Consider the following 12099-nt stretch of genomic DNA (forward strand, 5'->3'; position numbering starts at 1 on the left):
CCTCCTGCCCTGAACATAGGCTGTTTGCAGCCTTGTAATCCTGGCTGTGTTCACATGGTTTTCATTCATTGTTTTTTTTTTTTTATTTTTATTTTTTATTTATTTATTTTTTTTGACAGGCAGAGTGGACAGTGAGAGAGAGACAGAGAGAAAGGTCTTCCTTTTGCCGTTGGTTCACCCTCCAATGGCCGCCGCGGTAGCGCGCTGCAGCCGGCGCACCGCGCTGATCCGATGGCAGGAGCCAGGTGCTTATCCTGGTCTCCCATGGGGTGAGCTGTGACAGTTTCTGCTGTTTTCATCTGGCTTTGGTGCATTTCTTTTGAGTGGAATGAGAAGATCTCCACAGAAGACCAGTGACTATTCTGCCAACCTACACGTCTTCTCTAAGATCCTGTTGTCACAGCGGGGAAATGAATCACAATTGAGAATGAAGAGTCGTTTCTTTCATTTGCCACAAGAGGACACTCTTGGCTCTGATGCAGATTTCCTCAGCTCCCACCCCCACCCCACCCCCACCAAGTGTTGGTGGTGCCTTCCTCTGGGAAAAGTAGTGAATTTCATTGCTTTCTGAGCCAGTTGGTAATTGGATGATGAGTCAGGCAAGCCGTGGCTGGGATCATTCTTCCCCAGAACTCTGATTTAGTCTGGCCTAATGGATAAATATCTGAAAAATGTTCTCAAGGAAAAGTTGTCTGGGAAATGTGACCTGAAAGTAAAAACTTATCTAACAGGTAAACAAGTGATCAGCACCTGGAACATGGATGAAGCGCGGACAAAGCTTTGACCCAGGCCTCAGACTTGCTAAAGATCAAAGTTTAGACCTGTGACATTATCTCTAAATAGTGAAAATTATGTGATTATTAAAAGTGCTAATTTGTTAAGTGAAACATTTAAAATATATTGCAATCTGAGCTCCAATGTTGTTTACCAAATAGATTTTCAAAACAGAACAGATGCTGATCTCTGGGTGGCCTCAGCAGTAATTCTTCTGATAAAAGTTGTCGTTCCTTCAAGGGTGTTTACTGTGTTGTGCTAGCTGCAGATGTAATGCTGGATTCCACACTGAGCAAGTAACACCCATTCTCTGTCACATTGTCTTAATATCACTAAAAATAACACTTTGCACTTCACAGTATGCCTTCTGGGGTTTTCAAAGGCTTTGATGTTGGCAGCCAGCTCCTTTGTCAGGCGAGGTGAGTGTTGTTTTCTCTGCTTAACAGGCAGCCTTATGGTCTGCCTTTTCTTGGGGATGATTGTATATGTGTTAAGTGTTTGAGATGAGTTGGTGAGTGTTCCAGCAATATCAGTAGGGATACTCACATGTGACATGGATGGATTAAAAGTACAAAATATTTCAAACCAAATGTGCATCAGTATCTGGGTTAATAGGAGCATCAGGAGAGTGCTGCAGGGAGTTAACATCCCCGTAAGTTTTGCTAGCATCTCCTATTGGTTTTGGTCATGAATGTTTTCTGAGTCTTTGAAAGTGTCAGGTAAAAGTATCTGGGATATCCTCTTCCAAAACCAAACTCCCACAGGGAAACTTTCATTGGAATGGACACTAACTGGTGGTGCCTTGGGTTTGACAGTGACTTCTATCAAACCCAAGCTGTCTTGAATTGTCTGAGACTGAATCTTTCCTCTTTAAAATGTGGGATCCAATTCTGATATTTGAGATAGGTCCCCCTGTAAGAGGCAAACTTGTTACACAACATTGCACATCTCTGATATCCAGGAATAGTTGTTTCGGTAAGATGGATGCCAAAACAGTCTCATGCAACTTTGTAAAGAAATAAATCATAAACAGTAAAGAAAGATCATGATATTGATAATAGGTTCTGCCAACCACATGTTCTATTTTTAGGAGGAGTCATTATTCAAAAAGTCTCTTGCTGAGTTGGTAACAAATAGCTTAAAGATTGTGTTGCATATGCACACACTAGATTATCATACTCTGAGAGAGGTGATTTGACCCTCTGCGATGATCAGAGAAGAAGGGCTCCTGTCCTCAAACCTTGTGAGGGAGACCATGCCAAGATCAGAATGACTTACAGGAAGCCACAACCAACTGAAGAAGTACCAGGAATGGTGTGGCCAAAGCCCTAAGATAGTCAAAAATCTGAAAATATCCCTCTGGAAAACCATCTCTGGAGGTAAGTTGACCCAAACTGCATCGCCTGGCACTCCAGAAGAAGCGGTTCTATCTTTTAGATTTGATTTAGAGCCAGTCCTTCTTAAAATGTGCACTGAATCCACACATGTATTTGGAACACTCATTATTACAAGCTGTAATGCTCTGCATTGTGGAGAAAAGTTCTAGAAGTTACATCCTGCATTCTTTAAAAGAACCGTTTACCTAGTGAGCTGTTAGTGCAAATAGAAACTCACACAGATGCAAGCAAATTCAAGCAATGACAGCACTTCAGTCAACACTATAGAAGGTTGGATTTTTATTTTTCTCCATTGAGGGCTTGCTGTCTTGGGTGACCTGACATAGACTGTGCCTACTTTTTCAGTGTCCTCCATGGCATAGAGTGGACAGCTGAGATTGTAACAGACTGACAGCCCTGAGATGTGTACCAGGCGCAAACTTTTGTATACCAGATGCAAACCTCTGTGCTGGGGAACAGAATGCATGTGCAGAACTGGCAGAGGAGCTGGTTGTTCTACTGGGAGGGAGATGGGACTAGCCTGGACAAAGCAAGCTGAAGCCCCAACTTCCAGGTCTTGCTGCAAGGACTGGACACAAAGAGCCCATGGAGTGATGGAGATGGAAGCCGTGGAGCAGGGGAAGAGTGGGTGGGCTGGGCCTTGAAGGAGGCAGGCCCAACAGCAAATCTAACAACTAAGTCCAAATTAAGCAATCTGCCCTTGTCACTCCCTTGAAAGTTCTATAAGAACATGCAATCATCCAAGCATAGTGAATGGCCCCAAGTAAAGGACAGTGTGTGTTGAAAAAAATTTGAAAGTTGATGCAACTTGATAAGGGTGACCTTGAATAATATTTATGAGCTTAATTTATTATTGAGAATGTGAGCTCTGATGGTGCCTTTGGAGCACTGAGGGGCCCAAGACTGAAGCAGAAAAATGACCCTGCTGTGTGAGATACTGTGTTAAGGGCAAGGCCACGTCCACCAGGAGGGAGAAAGAAGAAAGTTGCTGGGTTTCCCCAAAGTGATGTATGAAGAACACTGAGGAATGAGGTGAATGGAAAGGAGCCTAGAGAGGAGGCTGTCTGGTTGGAGAAAACCCTCTGGCAGGGAGGCCAGGGGACTGCATTGCATCTGTTTACGCTACCATGTAGACATCACAGCAGCATTTTAAAATCTGCCATCTTTCCCTTTTTTGCATTGGTTGGTGAGAAGTTTAAAGCTGAACATTTATCTCATGAGTGGAAAATATGCAAGCACAATATGATAATATTTTTAATATTTTATGTATTTTTTTGAGAGAGTGAAAGAGAGATTTTCTATTCACTGGTTCATCCCCCAAATGGCCTCAACAGCCAGATCTGGGCCAGGCTGAAGCCAGGAGCCAGGAACTCCAATCTAGTCTCTTACATGGGGAGCATGGCCCATGTACTTGGGCCATTGTCTATTGCCTTCCCAGGTACATTAGCAAGGAGCTGGATCCCAGGTGGGGCAAACAGGACTCCAACCAGTGCTCCTATGTGGGATGCAGGCATCACAAACAGTGGCTTAACTTGATGTGCCACAACACCAGCCTCACATAATGCAATGATATTCTTATGGCAGGCTGGGATTTTACAAAAATGCCTGAGAGATAGGCATTCAAGGAATGTCCATCCTGGGAGGTTCCAAATTAAGAAAGGGCCTATTAAATGCCATGCATATTATTGTATCTTAAGTCTCATATTGGTCCATATTTTTGTAGTATTCTTTCCTCATAACATGGCTTCCTTGATATCTTTCATTTCTCTTCACATAGTCATATTTTAACTGTAAATATCTCAGTTGTTCTTTAGTAAAATGTAAAGCATAGATTCTTTTTTAAAAAGCTTAATTCACTCTATTTTCTTTTGTAAAAATCCTATGTCACAGCCACAGCTGGGGCTGCACAAACACTCTGGTGTGGGTCTTTACAAGATGGTCAGTGACTCCCTGACAGGCTGACCTGCTGAACACAGTCTCTTCCTAGCAATCAGGAGTCAAGAGCTAGCTGTAGGTTTTGGAGATGGCATCAAAAGTAGCCTTGGTAAAATTACCCAGGGTGGCAGGGCAGCCCCTGGTTGCAGTGGAGCCGTCATCAAAACCAGCCATCAGCAACAAATTTTTGGGCTCAGGGACCAAGGCAATACCAGTGCCTCTGTGGGTGGAGATGAAGTGCACCAGCATAGAGCCTCAGGGGTCTCCTTGCGAGGCACCTTGTGAGGTTTGCCCAATCTTGTTCTCCCAGTAGCCTTTTCACACTGGTTCAATGGAGAGCTTGACCAGGATGGTGGCCACTTGGATGGTGGTGGCTACCTCCCTGGAGCACTTCACACCAAGGATGATGTGGCTACAAATGCCTTGCACCTGGTCAGCTGGCTGGCCCGCATAAGACTTTGCACCTGCACAATCTTCTAAGACCTCGTCCTTGAGGGATGCCCCCGGGAAAAAGTCAGTGATCTCAGCCTCCATGGCGGGCAGGGAGAAGACACAGCTCTCTAGGGACTTGATTTTCATGTCCTTGATCAGGAGGCCCAGCTCAGTGACAAAGAGCCCCTCCTGGTCCTTGTCTTTGCCTCCTAGAGCTCTGTGGCCTTGGCCTCAGCAGTGTTCGCTGGTTGCCGCTTCGAAAGCCTTCCAGGAAGCCACCAGGGCCTCCGGGCCCTGTTGCATTTGGTGTTCCTTGGGAGAAGCCGTGGAGTACAGACATAAAACACACGTCTCTTACATCTGGGTGGTTACTGCCTGCTGGGCAGAGTGAAGCTAGTGATGTCAACCCACAACAGTCATGACGCCTGTTTCCAGGCAAGGAGGGGACCTCGGTTCTTTTAAAGACTGGATGACATCACTTCCAGTAAGGCACTCACTGATGCCAGACACCTGGAAGGCTCTGGAGTTGGCGTTCCTCTACTTAAGGCTCACACACACAGGTTGACTCCTATTATCATTTCCCTTTGAGGGGGTAGGAAGCCAAGGAGTTCAGGGCTGGCCCTAATAGGAGACTCAACAGCTGAAACTGCAGTGGTCCCCGGCTTCCCAGCTGTTATCCAGAGTTCTATCCCCTGGAGATCTCTTGGCAGCGCTCCTGGGTTCAATGCAGATGTGGTTTTCATGGTGGTCCCAGGATCTCTCCTCCCTGTGCTCTGTCCTTGGACCCCAATTTGGGGGCAGAGAAATGCAAGGGATGGAGACTGGCTGGATTCAGGAGTGTTTGGGGGAAGGAAGTAGGGTGGGGGTGAGGGTTCTGCTTGGTAGGGCTGGTCTAGGGAAACCCCTGCCAGCCGCTACAGCTCCCGGGAGACTTCGGGGGCGCGCAGATTATGCCCTTGAGGAACAGAATAAGCGGGTTTTCGATTCCACGGCTTCCACTCCACACAGAAGAGTCCGTGGCTTTTAGACCAGATCCGCGCAAATTTGGGGAGTCAACTCTGCACCTCCCCGCGTCTAACGAAGCCTCTTGGCCGCGGCAGACTCTTCACTGCTCCGCCTTTGGGTTCTGTGGCTGTCCTGGACGCCGATGCTCGAGGGGCCGGCCACCGGCTCCTCGGGACAAGTCTGCTCGCGCTGGGTCCCCAAGCTCCCTGCGAGCCACGCAGGAGCGCTCTCTCCCAGGACGCGGGAGGGCGTGGAGTTTTCCCAGCCCGCCACCCTTGGCATCTGATTCCCTGCGCCCTGACCGCCGCGGGAGGAGTCGGTCGGCGGGGACCGCGGTTCCCTCTGGGAAAGGGTCTTTTTGCCTCCGCCGCGGTTCAGATCTCTGTGGGGTGCGCAGACAGCAAAGACCTGAACTACCCAAGGTATGTCGCTTTACGGAGTTTCTCTTGTGTTAAAAAATGCAGCTCTGCCGGCGTGTTTCTGTGTTTCTGAAAACACAATGATGCAGTTCTATGTATGCATGTAAAAATACAAGCTATTTTGAGCTGATGGCAAGGGAGCGCTTTCTGGCGATGATGCGAACATCATCTAACTGGGAGACGCAAAATGAGTTGCCAAAACTCATAGCGGCTCTACCCTGTAGCCTATTGCATTTTGTGTACTTTGGGCGAGGGTTTAAAAAAATAAATAAGAGCGAGTAATCGTGCATGCATACGAAAGTTACAACGTGCTACTGCATACCCGCATATCGGAGAACCTTCAGTAGATGCGGCTGCAGATAAGCCTGTTGGTAGCATCTGAGTGCCAACTGCAGGTTATTGGTTTCAGTTCCGCGCAGTCGGGAGAGCGGGCGAAAAGGCAGCTGACATCACTCGGGGCGGGGCCACAAGTCCTCAGAAAAGCGAGTGGGACACGATCCGCAACAGCCGCCCCGGGAACATCCTCGCCATGAGCGGCTACAACAGCTCCGAGGTCCAGGTGGTCTGCAGCCCCGGGCAGCTGTTCCTGCAGCCTCTCTGGGACCGCCTGAAGTCCTGGGAGGCCGTCCTGCACTCGCCCTTCTTCCCGGTCATCTTCTCCATCTTCACCTACGTGGGCTTCTGCCTGCCCTTCGTGGTGCTGGATTTCCTGTGCCCCTGGCTGCCGGCTCTGCGTCGCTACAAGATCCACCCCGACTTCTCGCCGTCCCCGCGACAGCTGCTGCCCTGCCTGGGGCAGACGCTCTACCAGCACTTGGTGTTCGTGTTCCCGGTGTCGCTGCTGCACTGGGCGCGCAGCCCGGCGCACCTGCCCCCCGATCCCCCCGAGCTGCTCCAGCTGGTGCGCCACGTCGTGCTCTGCCTGCTGCTCTTCGACACCGAGTTTTTCGCATGGCACGTGCTGCACCACAAGGTGCCCTGGCTATACCGCACCTTCCACAAGGTGCACCACAGCAACTCGTCCCCCTTTGCGCTGGCCACGCAGTACATGAGCGTCTGGGAGCTGTTTTCCTTGGGCTTCTTTGACATAGCGAATGTCACGCTGCTCGGGTGCCACCCGCTCACCGTGTTGATCTTTCACGTGGTCAACATCTGGCTGTCGGTGGAGGACCACTCCGGCTATGACTTCCCTTGGTCGACCCACAGACTGGTGCCTTTTGGCTGGTACGGCGGCGTGGCGCACCACGACCTGCATCACTCACAGTTTAACTGCAACTTCGCTCCCTACTTCACACACTGGGACAAAATCCTGGGGACCCTGCGTCTTGCAGCCCCCCGAGGGCAATGGTCTGAGGGCAGTGGGTGCCCCTCAGACACGGGACAGCTGTGCAATCCACAACTGAATCGGAAGAAACACATCTGAGCTATATATTTTTTTAAGCAAGTAACTTATTAGCTGATAAAAACTGTTACAGATAAAATCTGATGTATTTTTGCTATCTGACAAAGTAATTTATATACTGTTTGTATATTAAGATAGTTGTTTTCTTTGTATCAAATTCTAGCTCACTTCCATAGTGTGGATTCCTAGATATAAAGTGGACACCCATCCTGGCCCATTCAAGCCACCTCTAAGGGGATTTGCTTGCAGTAAGAGGAATTTCCTATGTTGAAAGTGCCCTAGAACTTGGTTGAATGTATTTTTATGAAGGATGCAACTTCTGACTTCATATTCCTGCTGGACAGTGACCAAGATGATAGCCTTTTCTACTTGTTCATAGAATTGTATATTTATGTTGAAAGAAATATAATTTGTACTTAAAAAAAAAAAAGTCGTGACTCCTGATGCACTGGCATTTTGATGAAACTGAAAAAGGAGGGGGGACTTGGAGGGCAGGTGTTTTGCAGAGCATCCTCAGCCCTGCCAGGAACAGAGAGGAGGCTGGGGTGGGCTGTTTTGCTTTGTGTGGCGTTGCTTGTAGGAGGGGAAGCAGGAGAAATAGTCTGTTTGTTTAGTCTAGAGATTTTACAGAGGGACAAACTCAGTTATTCTCAATGCTTTTCTGCCAATTGCTGCTTAATAGGTCAATGCTATAATGCTGGGAAAATATTTGATTATTTTGTTTGGGGTGTGTTTGGGGATTTATAGAATCGGAGGACTGCCTTGCTTTGCAAAACTGGGAGGTCAAGTATTTGCACAGAGTAGCTGAAGAAACAGAAAAGAGTTTTGAGTAAGCCCCTGTTCCCATGAAATCATCCTCAGCTAGTGCAAACGACCACAATGACCATGCTTTTAAAAGCTGAAGGTTTTGTATATTCTGTTTCCTTAATTAAAACACACATGAAGAGTGCACAGTCCTTTCTTAAAGAAAGATAAAGCAAAATTTGGCCCTGAATCTCTGGCTTCTCATCTGTAAAAGGAGATGGTGTCCCAGATGTTCTTGTAGATTACTTGTGACAGTAAGTGTCCCACATACCTATCACCCTTCAAGCACCCCATCTGGCTGCTGCCCAACTGTTATAGTATTAACTCTGGGATGCAATTCATATTTTGCTGAGTTAAAAATCAAGATAATTTATACAAACACTTCAAAAACAGAAACTTTGCCTGTAATTCTAGGTTCAATATATATGAACCAAACAATCTTTTTCGGAAGGTGAAAAAAATCCATTGGAAAACCTGGTCTCCATGGTCTGCCAGCTTCTGCGACTTCTGAGACATGGGCTTAAGTCTTCCCAATGATTGTCAGGAGGTAGCCAGCATGTGGCTGCTGGGGAGATTTGTTCATGCTCCCCCCAACATCATTCCCTTGGCTGCTAGACTGAATTTACCTCCTCCACTGTCCACAGCAGAACAAGGCTGGGAACTAAAGATGCCTTCAGTTTATAAAAGTGAAATCCACAGAAAGAGGAAGTGAGATGTGAGGGGAAAATACTGCTGGAGGTGGTATAAGAAGGTACTTCAAAGTATCATAGAAAAACAGAATTAAAAGGTAACTTTGTTCTGATGCAAAAAGGTTTTTCTAAGTCATGCATAGTTCTTTTTTTGGTAATAGACGTTTTCCATGAATTTTTTGAAGACCTCATGTACGCATGGATTTAAAAATTGTTTCACTCACCTTTTATTCCACTCTCCGTGAACTTTTTGAAATCCTCTTATATTACTATCATGATGAATGTAAAATTTGTAAAAGTGTCATGTTGCCCCACCATCCAAGGGAATGTTAGATTTGGAGCAAGTTTTACACATGGAAAGTATCTGAACTTAGAAATAGAAACACTGTCTCAGGGTGGGTGTTGTGACCCAGCAGATTAAACAGCTACTTGGGACATCTGCATTCCATATTGGAGTGCTGTTTCTAGTCTCACTAACTTTATGCTTCTGATCCAGCTTCTTGGTAATGCATCCTGGGAGGCAGCAGGTGATGGTGCAAGTGCTTGGGACCCTGCCACCCATGTAGGAGACCCAGATGGAGTTCCTAGCTCCTGGCTTCAGCCTGGCCCAGCTCTGGCTCTTGTGGGCATTTGAGGAATGAGTCAATAGATGAAAGATCTCTCTGTCTCTCCCTCTTTCTTTCTGTAACTTTGCCTTCAAATAAATAAATAAATCTTTTTTAAAGGTAATTTTATCAAAATCAGATGTCTTGCAGTTCTTTATGGCTTGGTAAATGGGATTGGAGGAGAAGAGAGAAAACACAATTTTTCAGATGTATTAAGAGCCTAATAATAATAATAACAAATAAATTGCTCCTATGGGTATGAACTATTCACACATGGTTTCACTCACTCTTGGCAATAGTCCTAAGGGATGTATAATAATAATAATAACGATTATTATTATTATCCTCCTTCCCTGTTATGAATGGAAGATTGGTGCTGCACAGGTGATGTGTCCTTTTCTGGGTAATAAAATTCTAGACCCCAAAATTAGGTTTGACAGTGTGTACTATACCTCTCTTATGATAGTGCTTATGGTAATTCTCACAACTGCCAGAGATACAACCGCTGCAACACAGATAGGCTAACTCTACTGTTTCTCTTTGGCCACTGCCCCTAACAAACAAGGATCCCTGGCCCATGATGAGTTCTTAGATTCAGGTGTGCCTGGAGTCAAGGCCTCTGTGGGGTAGGGAGCAGGGGAGGTAGACCTAGGGCAGTGTAAGCAGGACCTGGGAAGGTGACCGGCAGGCCAAGCAATGCATTTTCTGCATCCCTCATTGCCCTGGCCTGAAAGCCAAAGTCAGGTGACCTGGGAACCTGGGTTCTGGAACCGAATCGCTGGGTGACTTTGGACAAGTTACTTAACTTCTGTGTTCCTCAGCTTCCTCATCTACAAAGTGAAGCTGATGACAGCAGCTCTCTAGCAGAGTCGCTGTGTGTCAAGGGCTAGATGGGCTGGAAGACTTGGCTGCTGTCTTGTGTGCTAAGACTGGTGCTGTGTGACATGGGGACCAAGACTGCCATCCAGGATGACAGCTGTCTGTCTGTCCACATGCAGGCCTCAGCACTTCCCTCTTACAGGGAACCTCAAAAGGCCTTCTGTTATAGGCTGCTGGCCTCATCATCCTTTCAAGGCAAATGTTGTGGAAAGACACGGAAGTCTGTGTTTGTCTCCTTCTACTTCCTTTGCCTCTGAGTCATCCCACCCCCACTTCTTCCTGAAACTTCTGCTCTGGGTTCACCACTCTTCTATCTTCCCCATGATCAAATCCAGGGAATTTTTTTCCTCTTGGTTTTCCATCTCTTTGGTTTTTCTTTTTTTTTTCTTTTGGTGTTTGTTTTTGTTAACCGCCTCATGTTGGAATGTGGTTCTTGTTGATTTTGTGAAGTTTTCTTTTCCTTCCTAGTTTTCCAGCTGTTGTTTCTCCAATGGCTCCTCTTTTACCACAACAGGAAGGCAAGCTCAAAGTGCTTCTCTTTTTAATTAAAAATTATAGATGGTATATAATAAATAGCTCTCTTACCATCTCCTAACATACTCTGTAAATCTCCTATTGCATTGCATTCTAATACACACATACGTATATGTGTGCACACCACAGATATGTACGTGTAGACAATAATGTGTATGTATATGTGCTACATATATATGCACACACATGTATGCACCTTGCACATACACATTCAATATTCACACAACATGCTACATATACACATATTTATGTATAAACACAATGTATATGAGTACAAACATGAAACCTATATGCACACTACAATATACGCACTATATATCCCACTCATTTTCTCTCTCTTGACATACAACACACATGCACAGTAGCATTTTTGTCCCTTTTACTATTTATCTGAGCCTCTAGTACTGTGCTCAGTTCTTGATAAATATTAGTTTAATGTTGCATAAGTCCTGGAAGTACCAGAAACACATCTTTGCCATTTGTCGTGTCTCTGCCCATTCTCTCTTCTTCCTCTACAATCTCCTTCTCTCTCCATCCCAGCTTCCCACCATGGCCATACTCACAGCTTGTGATCTCTGGGTCTCTGTTTTAGAGAACAGTGCAGTCTCCTGGGAGAGAGAGTCAGGAAAACAAATGCAGCTAATGTAATATGGTCCGTATCATAGCTATTAAAAGGTTTTTTAAGGAGTCCAGAGAAAGATGGATCATTTGAGTCACATCATAAGGGATTTGCATGGGATTCACTAGAAGGGGTTTATAGCATACTTGGCAGAACGAATAGTATTGACAAAAATCAGACAGGGATGAAAGAGCTTGACATGCTTGAAACATAGCAGGAAGTTCAGAGCACCAAATGTGCAAGGAAGGAAGCTCAAGATATAAGCCTAATGAGAGAGTTGAGACTTTGGTTTGGGTCCCTGCTATAAGCATTCTCGTCTTGTCTCTTGACAAGCCACTAAGCCTGCGTAGAACTGTTTGCTCACTTGCCTGTGTAACAGGATTTTTGAGACTGTATGTAACATTGCTATGAAGCCAATGTTAGGACTTGTTATTATTTGTTGGTTTATAATGAATAGATGGATGGATTTTTAAATAAAAACCGGACTTGACAATGGCGAGAGCAAAGAGAGTGCTTTGCAAATTTTAAGCAAAGGAGTGCTGTAATTGGATCTGGTTTAAGAAAAAAACTGGCAGCAGAAAATAGCCATAGTGATTGCAGCTAAG

General features: G+C 45.9%; 1 protein-coding gene across 1 annotated transcript; it reads left to right on the plus strand.

Annotated features, from left to right (window-relative positions):
* Window positions 1-6413: 6413 nt before the first annotated feature.
* CH25H (cholesterol 25-hydroxylase) lies at window positions 6414-9491 on the plus strand. Its single transcript, XM_062214394.1, has one exon. The coding sequence runs from the start codon at window positions 6492-6494 to the stop codon at window positions 7383-7385; it is 894 nt and encodes a 297-aa protein (XP_062070378.1). The 5' UTR covers window positions 6414-6491; the 3' UTR covers window positions 7386-9491.
* The last annotated feature ends 2608 nt before the right edge of the window (window positions 9492-12099 follow it).

The sequence above is a fragment of the Lepus europaeus genome, chromosome 17, assembly GCF_033115175.1.
Source record: "Lepus europaeus isolate LE1 chromosome 17, mLepTim1.pri, whole genome shotgun sequence".
NCBI classification, from domain to species: domain Eukaryota; kingdom Metazoa; phylum Chordata; class Mammalia; order Lagomorpha; family Leporidae; genus Lepus; species Lepus europaeus.